Here is a 14,039-nt window from a genome sequence, read left to right on the forward strand (position 1 = left end):
AGTGGGGACTGGAGTCTGTTACATATGAATTTGTTAATACAGGGTGCCACGTGTCTATGCGTTGCGAACACTCAGTGTCCCAGCAACCAGACAAATAGCTTTGATTCTACAAAGAGGCATACGGTTTTGCGTGCAGATGAGGAGTGTTCAAAAACGAGAGATTCAGTTCCAGGTGAGTCTCCTGTCAAAACCTAATTGGTGTATAAATGAGTAGTATATTTATCGAAATCTGTCCAATTTGGTTTCAAGTAGAACATAAGGTTGACAGAAACTCGGGGACCGCGCCTACCTGATGAGCCCCAAGAATGGCAAATCCAGTAGTGGACTGTCGAAGGGTTTTCAGCAACCTTGTGAGTAGTGCATCACATCTATACATGTATCGAGATTTCTCGAATATCGTACCTACTGCAACATGATGCAACATGGTGCAGCACATTCAGTTGCTTAGAAACATCATAAGCGAGAGATTCAGCTGGGTTCCAGGTGAGTCTTTCGAAAAAACCAAATTAATCTGCAGATGAATTGTATTCAACTTACAGTTTTAAGGATCGCAAATGATATTGAACAGTTGAACACCACGTTTGACGTTGGATAACTTGAACCCGCTAGCAGGTTGGTAGCCAATTCAAGGAGTGAGATTAGTGGGCGTCAACCGACGTTTCTAACCATAGATAGATCAATGGTAGCGCGAAGAAGTTTCGTAATTTTCGGTTAAGCTATCTTCCTATCAGTGAAGCCAATCTACACTGAAAAGCCTAGAAGCCCCACACAACGGATTCATCCTTATTGGAGTCATCGTCAGTGTGCATCTAACGAAATCCGGAGAGTTTCGAACCCAAGACACTCAACAATTTGGCCACGAGAGGCTGTGATTGGCTCTTGCTCAAACAGGGCAAAGTGTCATTCACTCTGAGTTTCGTGAACTGCACACTGCTGAGGATCTGCAACAAGCGTGAAACAGAGGTACAGTGATTCTCAGATTCTTATAAAGGACCGTATTTGCGTATAGGACGAAACCTCGACTGAAATTGTGTAGAGCAGTCAGGTAGATGCAGTACTCTTGAACATGTTGTACATTGGCAAAAGTTACCAAGGCTTGAACACAGTATATAGATAGTCTGCCATTCATCGTCATACGTATTTTGTCCCAGTTTCTTCGCGCAGGTAGCTCACACAGACTTTTACAAGTTGCAAGAACTCTATCACTACTGCTGAGTTATATGGTTCTCTAGAAGTTTCCATGCTTCCATACTGTGTATATTAACCAACGTCTTCAGCGACCAACTACCGCGTGTCCCTTCTCGGGTGCAGCAAATTCGCTACAATTTCGCTTCTCGCTCGCGTCATTCATTCTTCAATAACATCCAAGTTTGATTCCATCCTACAGGGACCTCACAGAGACCCATAAAATAGACTTATTCTTCTCAAGCACTCATGGAGATTAAAAGAATTATGATGACTTTCGTCACTTTTCTATTGTTTACTTAGGAAAATCGATAAAAAATAAGACTGCTTTCATCAGGAACCACTGTCTACCTATACCGGGGATATCGAACGCGCAGACCTTACTTCGATTTATACACTTACCTGCACACCGATTCGGTTTTGATGAGAGACTAGTCTGGAACTAACCTTACTACTGATCACGAAACCAGCATTTCACATTTATCCGGCACACCGTCAAGTCAGATGTCGTTCGGTTGCTTCACTTGCTTCGTCAAGTGATTGTGTCAACTGTCTCTTTGTAACAATGAGAGTGCAAGTCCGTTGCTTCTTGTTACACACATCAAACCTAGGGACGAATTTGAGTGGTCCGCTAGAGGTTCACATTCTTCGCATTCCGGAGGCATGTTCTCAGACATAATGCTCCATATTCTTTACAATCAAAGCTCGAATGTGTAGATGATTCATTACAGAATGAGGCAGCAAATTAGGACAGTATGGACAGAGGATTGCTCTTTCAGAATTTCTCACAATTGCAAACCGAATGGGCCTTGTGGATTTTCGTGTGCTGGATATTTACTGTGCACGCACTGGTTACACAGCGACAGTAACCGAGCCAAATGTGCCCACAGAAGATGTCCTGATGGCTGTGACAAAAGTGCTCACACAATAATGTGACTTCCTAATACGACAGCGAAGGGCTAAACCAATGTTCACAGCTTGCCTCAAACTCGACAGACTTCTTTCCATTTCGGCCAGCAGTTATTTTATATTATGTGGTGATACCGCTGGGAAAATTAAGCAAAGTACTATTGTATAGCTTTGTAATGCATTACTGGTAAGGCTGCTGAAAACTCCTCGACAGCCCACGACCGGTTTCGCCCTTCTTGGGGCTCATCAGGTAGGCGCAGTCCCCGGGTTTCCGTCAACCCTGTGTTCTACTTGAAACCAAATTGCGCGAAATTAGCGAATATACACTCATTTGCAAACTAATTTGGTTCCTTCGAGAGACTCAACTGGAAGCCAGCTGAATCTCCCGTTTGTGATGTTTTCAGGCAACCGAATGTGCTGCATCAGGCCGCCCCATGTTTCAGTCTCTACGATATTCGAGATATCGCGATGCATGTATATTTTGTATTGTATATTGTATTGTATGTTGTATTGTATATTGTATTGTATATTGTATTGTATTGTATTGTATTGTGTTGTATTGTATTGTATTGTATTGTATTTTATTGTATTGTGTTGTATTGTATAGACCTAACACTGAAAACTAACCTACAACAAACCAATGAGTGATTTCCTTCAATAAAACATACCACGATATCTCCAATGTCATACCAACTGAATATCATGGCAATGTCGTGCACGATGCGAGCACATTCAGGTGAAGAATATCATAAACGAGAGATTCAGCTGGGGCTCGGTTCGGTCGCGCGTTAAGACTCAATTCGTCAAACGGCCAGATTATTCATTGTACCGCACCAACATCCTATTTCATTCACATATTGCCCAATTTTTGCTTCCCCGCTTCGTTATTAGCTCTGGCATATATGCCGATTCAGGTCACCATTTCACGTCTGTTTCAGGTGATAGACCTAACAACTAGGATGGGGTCAGGTGGCATCTGAACTAATCCACTGAAGAATATATAAACGAGAGATTCAGCTGGGGCTCGGTTCGGTCGCGCGTTAAGACTCAATTCGTCAAACGGCCAGATTATTCATTGTACCGCACCAACATCCTATTTCATTCACATATTGCCCAATTTTTGCTTCCCCGCTTCGTTATTAGCTCTGGCATATATGCCGATTCAGGTCACCATTTCACGTCTGTTTCAGGTGATAGACCTAACAACTAGGATGGGGTCAGGTGGCATCTGAACTAATCCACTAGGGAATCAAATAACCTGGTCGATATCTGCTTGGCTCACTGGTTAAGGCGCGAACTTACTGACCGGAAGGCTCGTGGTTCAAACTCGGCCTCTGCATCTCGACTCCCCCTGTCTAGGGTTGCGTAACCCGACAGTATCTCGGCCCAGGTGCATCCTCTGGGTGGCGTGGCAGCTAGGCACCGTAAGCTGGACCCTTATATTGCGCCAACTGATTAGTCTTTGGGTAAACCCGTATTTCCGAACTGACGAAAAAGCGAGTGAACATGGCCTTGAAGGTTGATCGACCAATCTGATGGCGTGAGTTTATGTGACAAAGTGCCCCACCTCATGGAAGTCGTTTCACTGCTTACTGTTACCTCGGTTACTATGGCGGAAGTGTTTACAAGTGCGGTTTTAACTTTGAAGTGTGGGCCCGCTTGAGTCTGCACTTTTTGTCTGTATGGTCTCCTTTCTGAATAGAAATTTTCAGAACAGCAACAATGATGGACGTATGTTGGTGGGGCGATCGATCAGTCGGTTGGCGTATCAACGAGCTCCTATAATGGTTGAGACAAAATTCCTCTGTCAAGTCTAACCAAACCACCTAACTGAAGCTCATCACTGTGTGCGCGTGATAGCATTTGATCTGTCAAAGTCCCACGTTTTCAGGCTCTTCATTGGTGCATATCATAGGGAATCACTTAACAATCGCTGGTTCTCAAAGCACAAGTGTCTCACAGTCTAACTATAGCACATAAGCCGAAAGAGCTCCAGAGAGGGAAATATAATCTGATTCTGGAGTATCGTACCAAGTGAAACATGAAACATTCAGTCGAATATTGCTGTGCACGAAAAATTCAAGTCAACACCAAATGTGCAGACGAGTGTGTTTCGCAAACTGCACCGAATTTCGTTTCAGGTAGAATATAAGGTTGACGGAAACTTGGGGACTGCGCCTACCTGATGAGCCTCAAGAAAAGGTAAATCATTTGTGGGTTGTCGGCGAATAGTGTTCCGTTACAAGAATACACCTCTAATCTTGTTAGTAGTTTCATCGCATTGCACTGCTATCACGTCATTACCTCAACGCATTGTTGGCCAACTTCTGCCATTCTGACACGTCTGATGCAATGCGTGTCATATCGCAACGGTAGCAGTTTGATACGAAGGGCTCATCTGCATTACATCAGCTATGAATCGAACCATGGAACAACAGATTGGTTAGCGTTGAAAATCCGAACTTGGAACAGAGTGAGTTGCCAGGAAACGACGACTAGGGCATGAAGATGAACTTGCTGTGTATTCCCGTGAATATGAATTCATAAGCACTCGTGTTAGATCAGTATCGATCGGCTTCTGGGCTCGATACAAATGCGCATCGATTGGGGATAGAACAGATTTGTTGTTCGTGGCTGGCAGGGTAGCACAGTTCCAGTGGCCATTCTGAGCCATTTTTGAACCGAACTGGTGAAGACAATCACTCATTGGTAATCGATAAGTTTTGAATCAGAAGTACACCAAGACAGTTCAATCAAACGTTCGAACAGTGTAATACATTAGTAGGCATATTCCGTAGAATGATAGACATTTGTTGTGACATCTAACTGTGGATTCTTAGAACAGCAGTGTTCAGTTCCCTCATTGTTTACTATTATGAACCTGTAATCCTTGGCTTACAACATCCCGCAATTTGATGGTATTGGAAATTCAGGGACCAAAAAACTTTCAGAGAGTTAGTTGCAGTAAAGTATTCAGCTTAAAGTTTCATCGGAGCCTACTGTAACGTTCACCGAGCAGAACATTAACAACGCACGCGTAGCCGACCCAGCCCATACCACAAAACCCAAAAAGGACTGCGAATTCTGCGGCATCGTTGTGAGAGTACAGCTGACGAACGTTGGCTTTCGTGGGGGCAGATGGAATGGCCAAACCATCCACCAGGGTGCATACGAGAGGTAGCAACACGGCAGTCAAAAGGAAACTCAATGGATACCTTTGTAATGTACTACTCATAAGGTTGCTGAAAATCCATCGACATCCCACCACTCATTTGCAGACTAATTTGGTTCTTTCGAGACTCACCTGGAACCCAGCTGAATCTCTCACTTATGGTGTTCTCAACCTTATGAGTAGTACAGTATAAAGATATACATGTATCGCGATATTCCAAATATCGTAGCGACTGAAACATGAGGCGGCCTGGTGCAGCACATTCAGTTGCCTGAGAACATCATAAACCGAGAGACTCGCTGGGTTCCAGGTCACCCGTTGAGAGATTTCCCCATTGCCTAACCGGAGCTCTTCGCAAGAGGCGTAGTTAGGTTGCCAATCTCATGGACAGTCTTGATCGGGTTGGGCTGCGGGACATACTGCGCTAGCCGTCAGTTAGCTTCCTTGGAAAGGAGCGTACTATATTGGGAGGAACGACCGTCAAGTCCATATACCAGAAACTAAATTACAGATTGCGGAACAAAATAAAACGGATCAAACTGAACTGGTTTGCTGACAGGATGGTTGTTGACGCCTAAATCTGAATAGACCGACACATCCATGGTTACCTGGACGAGTGATGAGTACGGTTTTGTGGACGACATGGCTAATGGCTGGTCAATTTGGCGATGTGGGAGGTCACATCGTGGCCTAGTTTGTGGTCAGTGGGAGACTAAGGCCTGGTTTGTCTCTGTGTGTGCTTTATCTTTCCGAATTCGAGTGATGTGAACATACATACATACATACATACATACACACACACACGACAGGGCGTATACCAACCAGACAAAGTTGGTTTGGGTTTCGCTGCTTTGCCTTCGCGTCAGTCACACACACACAACACGAAACCTATTCATAGTTTGTTTCAAATATTCCGCTGATGATCATTCGGTATTATCTCTTGTTACAGGTACGTAGATTCGATAACCTGAGGTACACGGGCCATTCGGTCCAAGCTATGAACAGTTGAGTTTTCGCACGTTTGTACAGAGACGTTAGTCTGTATCGGAAAAGGTCCTTTAGTCACCCAGTCACTTTAAACAACGAGCACTTTTGGACTGTGTATTTTGGGCATTTCTAATCGACCCCACCGTACGCTTCAAAGCTCACTTCAACCCAGTGTAGTATCGTTCAGATGTAGCACCCTTTTGGTGCCTAGCTGCCATGCCACCCGAAGGTTTCACGAGGGCTGCCAGGTTGCCCAAGCCTATACGGGAAGTTGAGAGCCAGAGGTCGGCTTCGAACCACGGACCTTCCGGTCAGCAAATTCGCGCTCTAACCACTTGGACCATCTCGCCCCCTCCCAATGTAGTATGCCATTTCTCACCATGCCACCTAACCGCGTTCCTCCACTAGCAAGACATAAAAAACAAGAATCAATTTACCTGCCTGAACACCATTCATGAGGTCAATTAAAACTACTGTTTTTTCCTTCTTAGGACTCATTGGGCAGACAAGGTTTCGAGGAGTTTCCGTCAATTTTATGTTTTACTTCATCACCGAGTTGTACGCAAGTGGAGAAATACAGTCGCTTTCAAGATAAGTTGATGTCAGCGGGAAACGGGGTTAGCTGAATCCCAATGGAGTCGATCGTTTTTGATACTCTTCACTCTATTGTGTTGCACAATGACTGTTTCATGTCTTCTGAAAAAGAGCGCACTGCCGAAGAGTTTCCATCAAGCCTGGGAATAATGTTGGGCTAAGGAACATCCATCGATGGTTTGTGAATGAATGAGAAAATTCACTCCGATACAGTTCGGCTTTCGATTGGGAACTAAGGTTGGTGGGGCTACGCCTACCGGATGGGACTCATTGAGGACAGAACCAGCAGTAGACTGTTGAGGAGTCTTCAGCAACCTTGCATATATAATAACGACACCCTTTTGGATGCCTAGCTGGCATGCCACCATAAGGAAGCTAAGACACTGCCAGCTTATCCAAGCCTAGACGAGCGCACTCTAGATGGGATGGGAACGCGGACATTCTGGTCAGTAGGCTCGGGCCTCAACTACTGAGCTCTGTCTCTCAAGTTCAGCAACCTTATAGGTGATGTCAGGTGATAAAAAAGAGATTTATTTCCCCTGTTCCGTTTAATTTCCACCTGGAAATTTTTAAGAACCAATATCTGGCTTGCTAGCGTCCTGCTACATCATACAATTGCCCGTAGTGTTTCCGTGTTCTCAAATAAAAGCGCACTGGTTCTATTTACTTCTCTAATGGATGTGGAAAAATCTCATCCAGTCTGTCCCTTTGGTGCCAAACTGGCTTCGTTTCGTAATGAAAAGAACTAGCTAGTGTCTAAGGCGAACATATTGTACCGGATGCAAATCGTATCCTGGCCAGCGTGTGTGTGTGTGTGTTTGCTCGTATGCTTCGCTTTGCAAAGAGAAAAATAGTTTTCCAGTTGACTGACAGTGGAACTGTGACTCTGCCACTCACACGCTGTTCGCACAGTAGGGGGCTGGCCAGCAGGGGTTGTCCCACACCGTTTTGACTCTTCTCTGATTGGGAATCAGTCGTACAAGTTTGACGCGATGCGAACATTGTCAGATGGATGGACGGATGGATGTGTGCACACATTCACACGTAATGGGCGATATGCACGTAAAATGAATGATGCGAATACGATAGCATCGTTCAACGTGTGTACGCGTATGCGGACAAGCGTGTGTGCTGTGAGCTATCGGACGGGGAGTGAGAGAGCAACCGAACAGAGAGGTAAGCAGTCAAGCTGTCATGGGCTTAGCAACCTCACCAAAAACATCAGTAATCGAGCTGTGGTTGTAATTTGGCCACGAACACTGAGAAGACCTGTGCCAGTTTGGGGGGTGTTGGTGTCCAAAGTTGACTAATGATTAATGTTGATCACGAAAATCAGTCTCGGCGCCAGCTGGTGGTTGGCCACACGCAAGATCATTAATCATCTTATGTCCTCTATATAGTGCCTGATCAATGCCATAGTCATATTATCGTTCGAGGTCAATAGGAATACTTTTGGATAGACATTAGATTGGCATTAGAGTGAACAACCGATCAATCAAGATTCGGGTATATATGGAACGGGATCCAAAACATGAACGGTGATCTGCGGGACTAACTAGACACATCCTACGTTCAGCATATAATGTACTTTCCTGATAGGGTTACCTGAGGTAAAGCCTTTATTGGATCACAGAACTGTTTGGTGCTCCATAATACAACCAGACAACTCAGAAGTGAGTTATCACGCAGCTCGTTTTCGTTCTGAAAAGCACTACAACATGCGCGACACTAGGTTATGTCTAGGCCGATAAGATGGTGGAGTCAAAACTAATTAAGCAGATATTTTGTCCGTTTCCATTTTCTTCTAACGACAAGCGAATGTGACTTGAGTGGCAATAGAGCTTTCCCGGATGACTTACTAACTCGATTCTCCGGAGGAGCCACACAACGCTAGCCGAACTGCATGAATATAGAAGGCAAGTGGGATCCTCAGCTCATGGACTATGCGCCTGTAGCCTAAGAACATGATTTGATAAGAAAACTACTCTAGGAAGCCAGGAAAATCACGCACCATAGTTGGGGAAGGAAGGCTTGCGGATGGAGGCACTCGTGGGAGCACTTGCCCACCCCCATCCATAAAGCTAGGGGGTCACAGGAACCGAAAAATGTAGTTGTCAAAATGAAGGTGTTTCTGCATTCGCGGTTCAAGAGGGTTAGCAAACCAAGTGAACCTTGAACTAACCTTGCCTCGCTGCACAGTTCAGGCTCGTCTCAACCAGTAAGTGTCACATACGAGGCCAGCTTTCACAAGGTGTTCAGTCATTCTATCTCCTATGTATTTGGTACAAAAACACCAGGAGAAAAAGTCCTTAGTGTGATTGACTGGTAGATGAGTGGGACGACAAAAAGTGAGCATCGTTGGTTATTGATCAGGTGGTTATTGGCTTGTTCACCGACCTTGGCAACTGGCTTGCAGATATTTCTTCACCTTTCGATGAAACATAATCATTGCGCCATCGGATGGGTCACCTGAATGCCACCGAGCTACCAATCATCATCATCGTCATCATCAAAGACGGCAACATCAGTGTTGGCATTGATGCTTCACTGCCGTACAACCATAATGTTCGTCTAGTTATATATGTATATAAATACAAATATAAATATATATAGTTATGTTAATAGCCCTGCAGTGAAAAAAAGAGAAGGAGTGGGTGGGGAGGGGACATAGTGCTAGCCTATGACAAGCATTATGGGGTGCCTACACTTTTAACCACTCAGTCAGATAACCTGGAAAGAAACTGACAGCACGAACACCACTGACATCGATTAGCAACCATTTCTTGCAACGTCTCCAGCCAACCACAAACGGGGTCACGGTGACCCCATCCTGGAAAACGTACAACACCAACAACACCCAAACTCTTCGTGATCTCTTTGACGCCTTTCCGCCATGACAGCTACCAATATTCCAACACGTTACCAAATAGTTAGCACAGAGCACAGATACCACAAACTCGTCCATACTGACTGAGCTACCAAGCTAGTAAGTCTAACCGGCCTGGGGTCATCGGCTGTAAGGAACGTGATGGGTTAAGAGACACAGAAATTACGCACGTTCTGGTTGGCCGTAGCCCGGGGCCTCATGAGTGGAAGAAGCGAACCAATGAGGGTTAGTGTGAGTGGAATGACCTCTGCTAGAATTGATTCACGTGCTGACAAATATAAACTTCGGTCACGGATTGTCATTGTGCAGGCCATCACGAACAGCCATCACACAACGGCCGACTAACAGAAGACAACGGAATAGGTCACTTCTGTGACCCTAGATCATAATCGATCTCGTTGTGAAAATCAAACACACAAGATTCATAGCATTCAGTTAATGGGTTCTGATTAGATCCGGACGATCGGTGCGTCCAAACCCGATGATCACGTTGTCGCTGACCTAAACTTGCCATCCTGACGTGTTGCTCCGGCTTGAGTACTACAATGATTCCGCGGGCTACACTGGTCGAAACTTGGTTCCACAATGTGAAATCTTGACAGGAAAGCAAAAGGTGAACAATCAGGCTAAGAGCAGTGAGATTATGTACCACAAGTAATCATGCTACCAGGCAGTCTGGGGGTAAAGTCATCTGTAATGGGAATGTAAAGGCAGTAAGGTGTTCCCCCTGGGCAACCAGCATGTCTACATTCATAGAAGCAGCGAAGCTGCCTCCCCCCCCCTCCCCGAGGAAGGACGGGATAGAAAATGTCGACCATAAAAACCACCCACTTCGATCACCCAACGATTGACTGTGACCATCGGCGCATTATTCGATACGGTCGAAATACTCTTAAAACCAAAAAGTCTGATGCTGCTCACAGGTTACCCCTTGTGCGCAGCCACATCAGTATCCCTAATCCATCATCATCATCGTCATCGTCATCATCATCATCATTATCATCATCATCATCATCATCATCATCATCATCATCATCATCATCATCATCATCATCCTCATCATCATCATCATCATCAACGGCAGCAGCATCTTCATCATTGTCAACAAGAACACCAACACTACCACCAGCGGCTGCATCAGGAATCGTGGTGCTTATTAACTAAACAAACCATAAGAAACATCAACAGACCGGCGACTTCAAAATTTATTGTGTTAAACCTCTCCATAATGAAGCTTTAGAGTGATCAGGAAATCGATTTTGAGGCAATTTTGTCATTATTCATGGAACGAGCAAAACCAGGACTGGCCGAATCCGTCGTTGCATGTAGTTGTCGGCTTTTTGGACGGGATAATCTACTTCGGTTAGTAAGACACATGAATCTAGAATTCGAGATCATTCGTATAAACAATCCATTGCGCGTCTCTTCAACTCTTCGCTGCCGTCAAGAAGGAATGGTATATAGCGGTGCTCAGACGGCACTTGTGCCTCCTAGCATTTCTGCCAGTTGTGCTGGAAATCTATCTACTTATTTCGCTTTTGCGCACTATGACTGTCGGTCTCCTTTCACAGCCCTTTGAAACAGATTTACTAATTAGGAACAATAGTCTCGGGCGCCTCAAGGACCATTCCTTCATTATTTCATGGTAGACAATTCGGCCGACGATAGTGTGTGGATAGGTCGTAGACCGCGACGGAAACGACCCTGTCATATACAGACATACAAACGCGTATACACTGCACAAAAACTGGTATCAGCACACCAAGCGCTGTCTAAAAGCGCATACTAATGAGGCAAGGGATGCTGACAGACAAAAATTAAGATTTATGCATACAAAGTAACGAGAAAATTGATGAATAGTGGAGTTGGTGTATTACTCACTTTCTCTGTGCGTGTGTCCTTGTTGCATGGGAGGTACGCTGTGTGTATTAGAAATCACGCGACTCGCGTAATTTGTTGTTTTTCAGATAAGATGAGGGTATTTTTAAGTTTTTTTTGAACATTCAACCTGATTACATCTGACATGTAGATCTGCCTTATGTTCCACTGTTTAGATGGAACATTTGACCCAGTATGCTTACGGACGGGTACTGGGATGTTGTCCCAGTTACGAATTTTTATTGAAATGTGCACAGATGATTTCCCATTCATGCAGCTTGCGTCCAGGAGAGAGGCTTTTCATCAAAGTTTCGGACAAAGTGGGGGCTTTGGTCGGTTCACCAGACGGTCTAGTAGACTCAGATTTCGAACTATCAACGGACAGTATGTAGAACAATCTAAGCTTGTAACCGCAGACATGCAATGGGATAATAAAGGGAGATATTGCATACCGGCGGAAGCTTGGTCGGGGGTGTACTGGGTGAGCTGAATTGTGGACATCCATCTGAAGGGCAAATGAACCGGACTCAGTCACCAGCTGCAAGCAGACTGCGGATACCGTCCGTCTCGAACACCCCATTGAGTTCCCTGGCCAAAGTTGGTCAAGCTGTTCTGTTGACCCGTCAGCTTAATCATTCGGACAAGAGTCGAAAGTATACCAATTAACGGCAGTGAGGTTAGCAGGACCCGGCAAGTTGAACCACTACCGAGACAGCAGATTTTGCTTAGTTATGACTTCGGTCCACGCATCCAGTAATAACAGCTCCGAGGCAGTCAAGGACACAGTACACCTTCGAACCAGTGACCTCTCCTAACCAGTGCCACGGAAGAATATTGAAACAATTGCCGAAGATCTGGACGAAAACTTCTTCTTCTGAGATCAAAACTTACCGTAAGACTGCCTTTTGGAAAGGGTTGTAAGAACCGAATTCATTAGACTTGATAACCAGCCTTCGGCGTCCGTCTTCATATTTCGCTATCTCTCCTCAAATTCGTTGCGAACAATAGCATGAAAAGAACAGTAGATGTAGCAACTGGTGATTACGTGGAACTTGGAACCATGTTATCGCGCTGGGCTGGGATCTTCTGGTAATTTGAGCAAATTTTTAAATGTTTTATCGACTGAATCTAATCACATCGGTTTGTGCGGTCCATCATTTAGGTGTGAATTACCTGTGCAGGTCAGTCTTTCAGAGCTACCTCTGCTTGCTTTCACCGACGAACAGGTAGACATTGTGAGTTACTCCAAACTTGGAAGCCACAAGGGACCGTGACTGCGGAGTGAACTTTTGGATTGCGGAACCAAAGGCGGTTATCTTCAGCTTTCGACATGTCTGGCGACGGCCCGACATTGGCCTTCTTTAAAAGGACTACCATGTTGTGCAAATGTTGACCATTCTACATGAGGGAACTACGACGGCTAGCTGCATCGGATCATTACTGCTTAAGAAGCATTTTCTTCAGAAACAGTTTGCAAGTAAGATGTCACGTTTTACATGAGAGTAGCGGGTCACAACGCTACCGTTTAATGCTTCACAGCCAACTGCGTTGCCTGGGCCATGCCTTAAGAATCCAATCTCATTAGCCACTCAGAAGTGATCTACTCGGCTAATTTGACACAGGACAGAAGAGGAATCGTGTGGACAGCCACCAAAATAATGAAACGGCATAGCGAGAAGTACGAAGGTTAAGTTGTCTTCGGCCCAATCAACTCGCCCTTCATGCTCGGGGCGGAAAGATCGTGCATTTTTGTAGTTATAAACATCGGTGGATCTGAAGCAGAACCGAGCCTACTAGTGCGCTTGTTTTTTTTATTTTTAACATAGTGGACTTCGCCCTTTTGAATTCGGTCGCAATGATCCCGGAGGGCGTCGGTGGCTGGAACTCGATCCTGTGTAGTTCACTCTTGCCAGAATTTCTAACGGGAAACAGTGTCACGAAGAGCACCGACTCCGCGTACATTGAGAACCGCATCAGGAAACAGTCTGTGGGTAAGGTCGTACTTTTCGCTGCGACAGGACTTGCGAACGGTAGGGTGATTCTACAAGGTGATCAGAACCGCCATAATTATCGGAGCAGCCATGATGCCAACTTCCGAGGAAGGACAGGTTTGAAAAGGACAACCATGAAAACTGCATACCCCTATAACCTCGCAGCTGACCGGGCTATGGGAGTACTACTCATTACGGTCGAAATATTTTAAAAAATCAAGAAGTCACGTCGAGAAGCACACTTATTTGCAAATCAGTTTGGTTTTCGCGAGAGACTCAACTGAATCTCTCTCGTTTACGATATTCTACGACTGAATGTGCTGCACACAGGCCACCTGATGATTCAGTTGGCACGATATTCAAGATATCGCAGTATATTTTCATGAGGGAAATTAGTGTATTTCTCGAAAACAGTGCAATTTGGGTTCAAGTAGAA

At 45.0% G+C, this 14,039-nt stretch overlaps 1 protein-coding gene across 1 annotated transcript; it reads right to left on the reverse strand.

The window, feature by feature from the left end:
• Positions 1-436: 436 nt before the first annotated feature.
• T265_12910 (hypothetical protein) lies at positions 437-6,751 on the reverse strand (the record flags this gene model as incomplete). The annotated part of the gene is given in 9 exon segments (XM_009166218.1): positions 437-511; positions 2,434-2,703; positions 3,397-3,509; positions 3,518-3,626; positions 3,688-3,788; positions 5,399-5,537; positions 5,727-5,766; positions 6,416-6,512; positions 6,691-6,751. Coding segments are annotated over 9 exon segments (1,005 nt in total).
• Between the last annotated feature and the right edge of the window lie 7,288 nt (positions 6,752-14,039).

Source organism: Opisthorchis viverrini (assembly GCF_000715545.1).
Source record: "Opisthorchis viverrini unplaced genomic scaffold opera_v5_23, whole genome shotgun sequence".
Taxonomy (NCBI): domain Eukaryota; kingdom Metazoa; phylum Platyhelminthes; class Trematoda; order Opisthorchiida; family Opisthorchiidae; genus Opisthorchis; species Opisthorchis viverrini.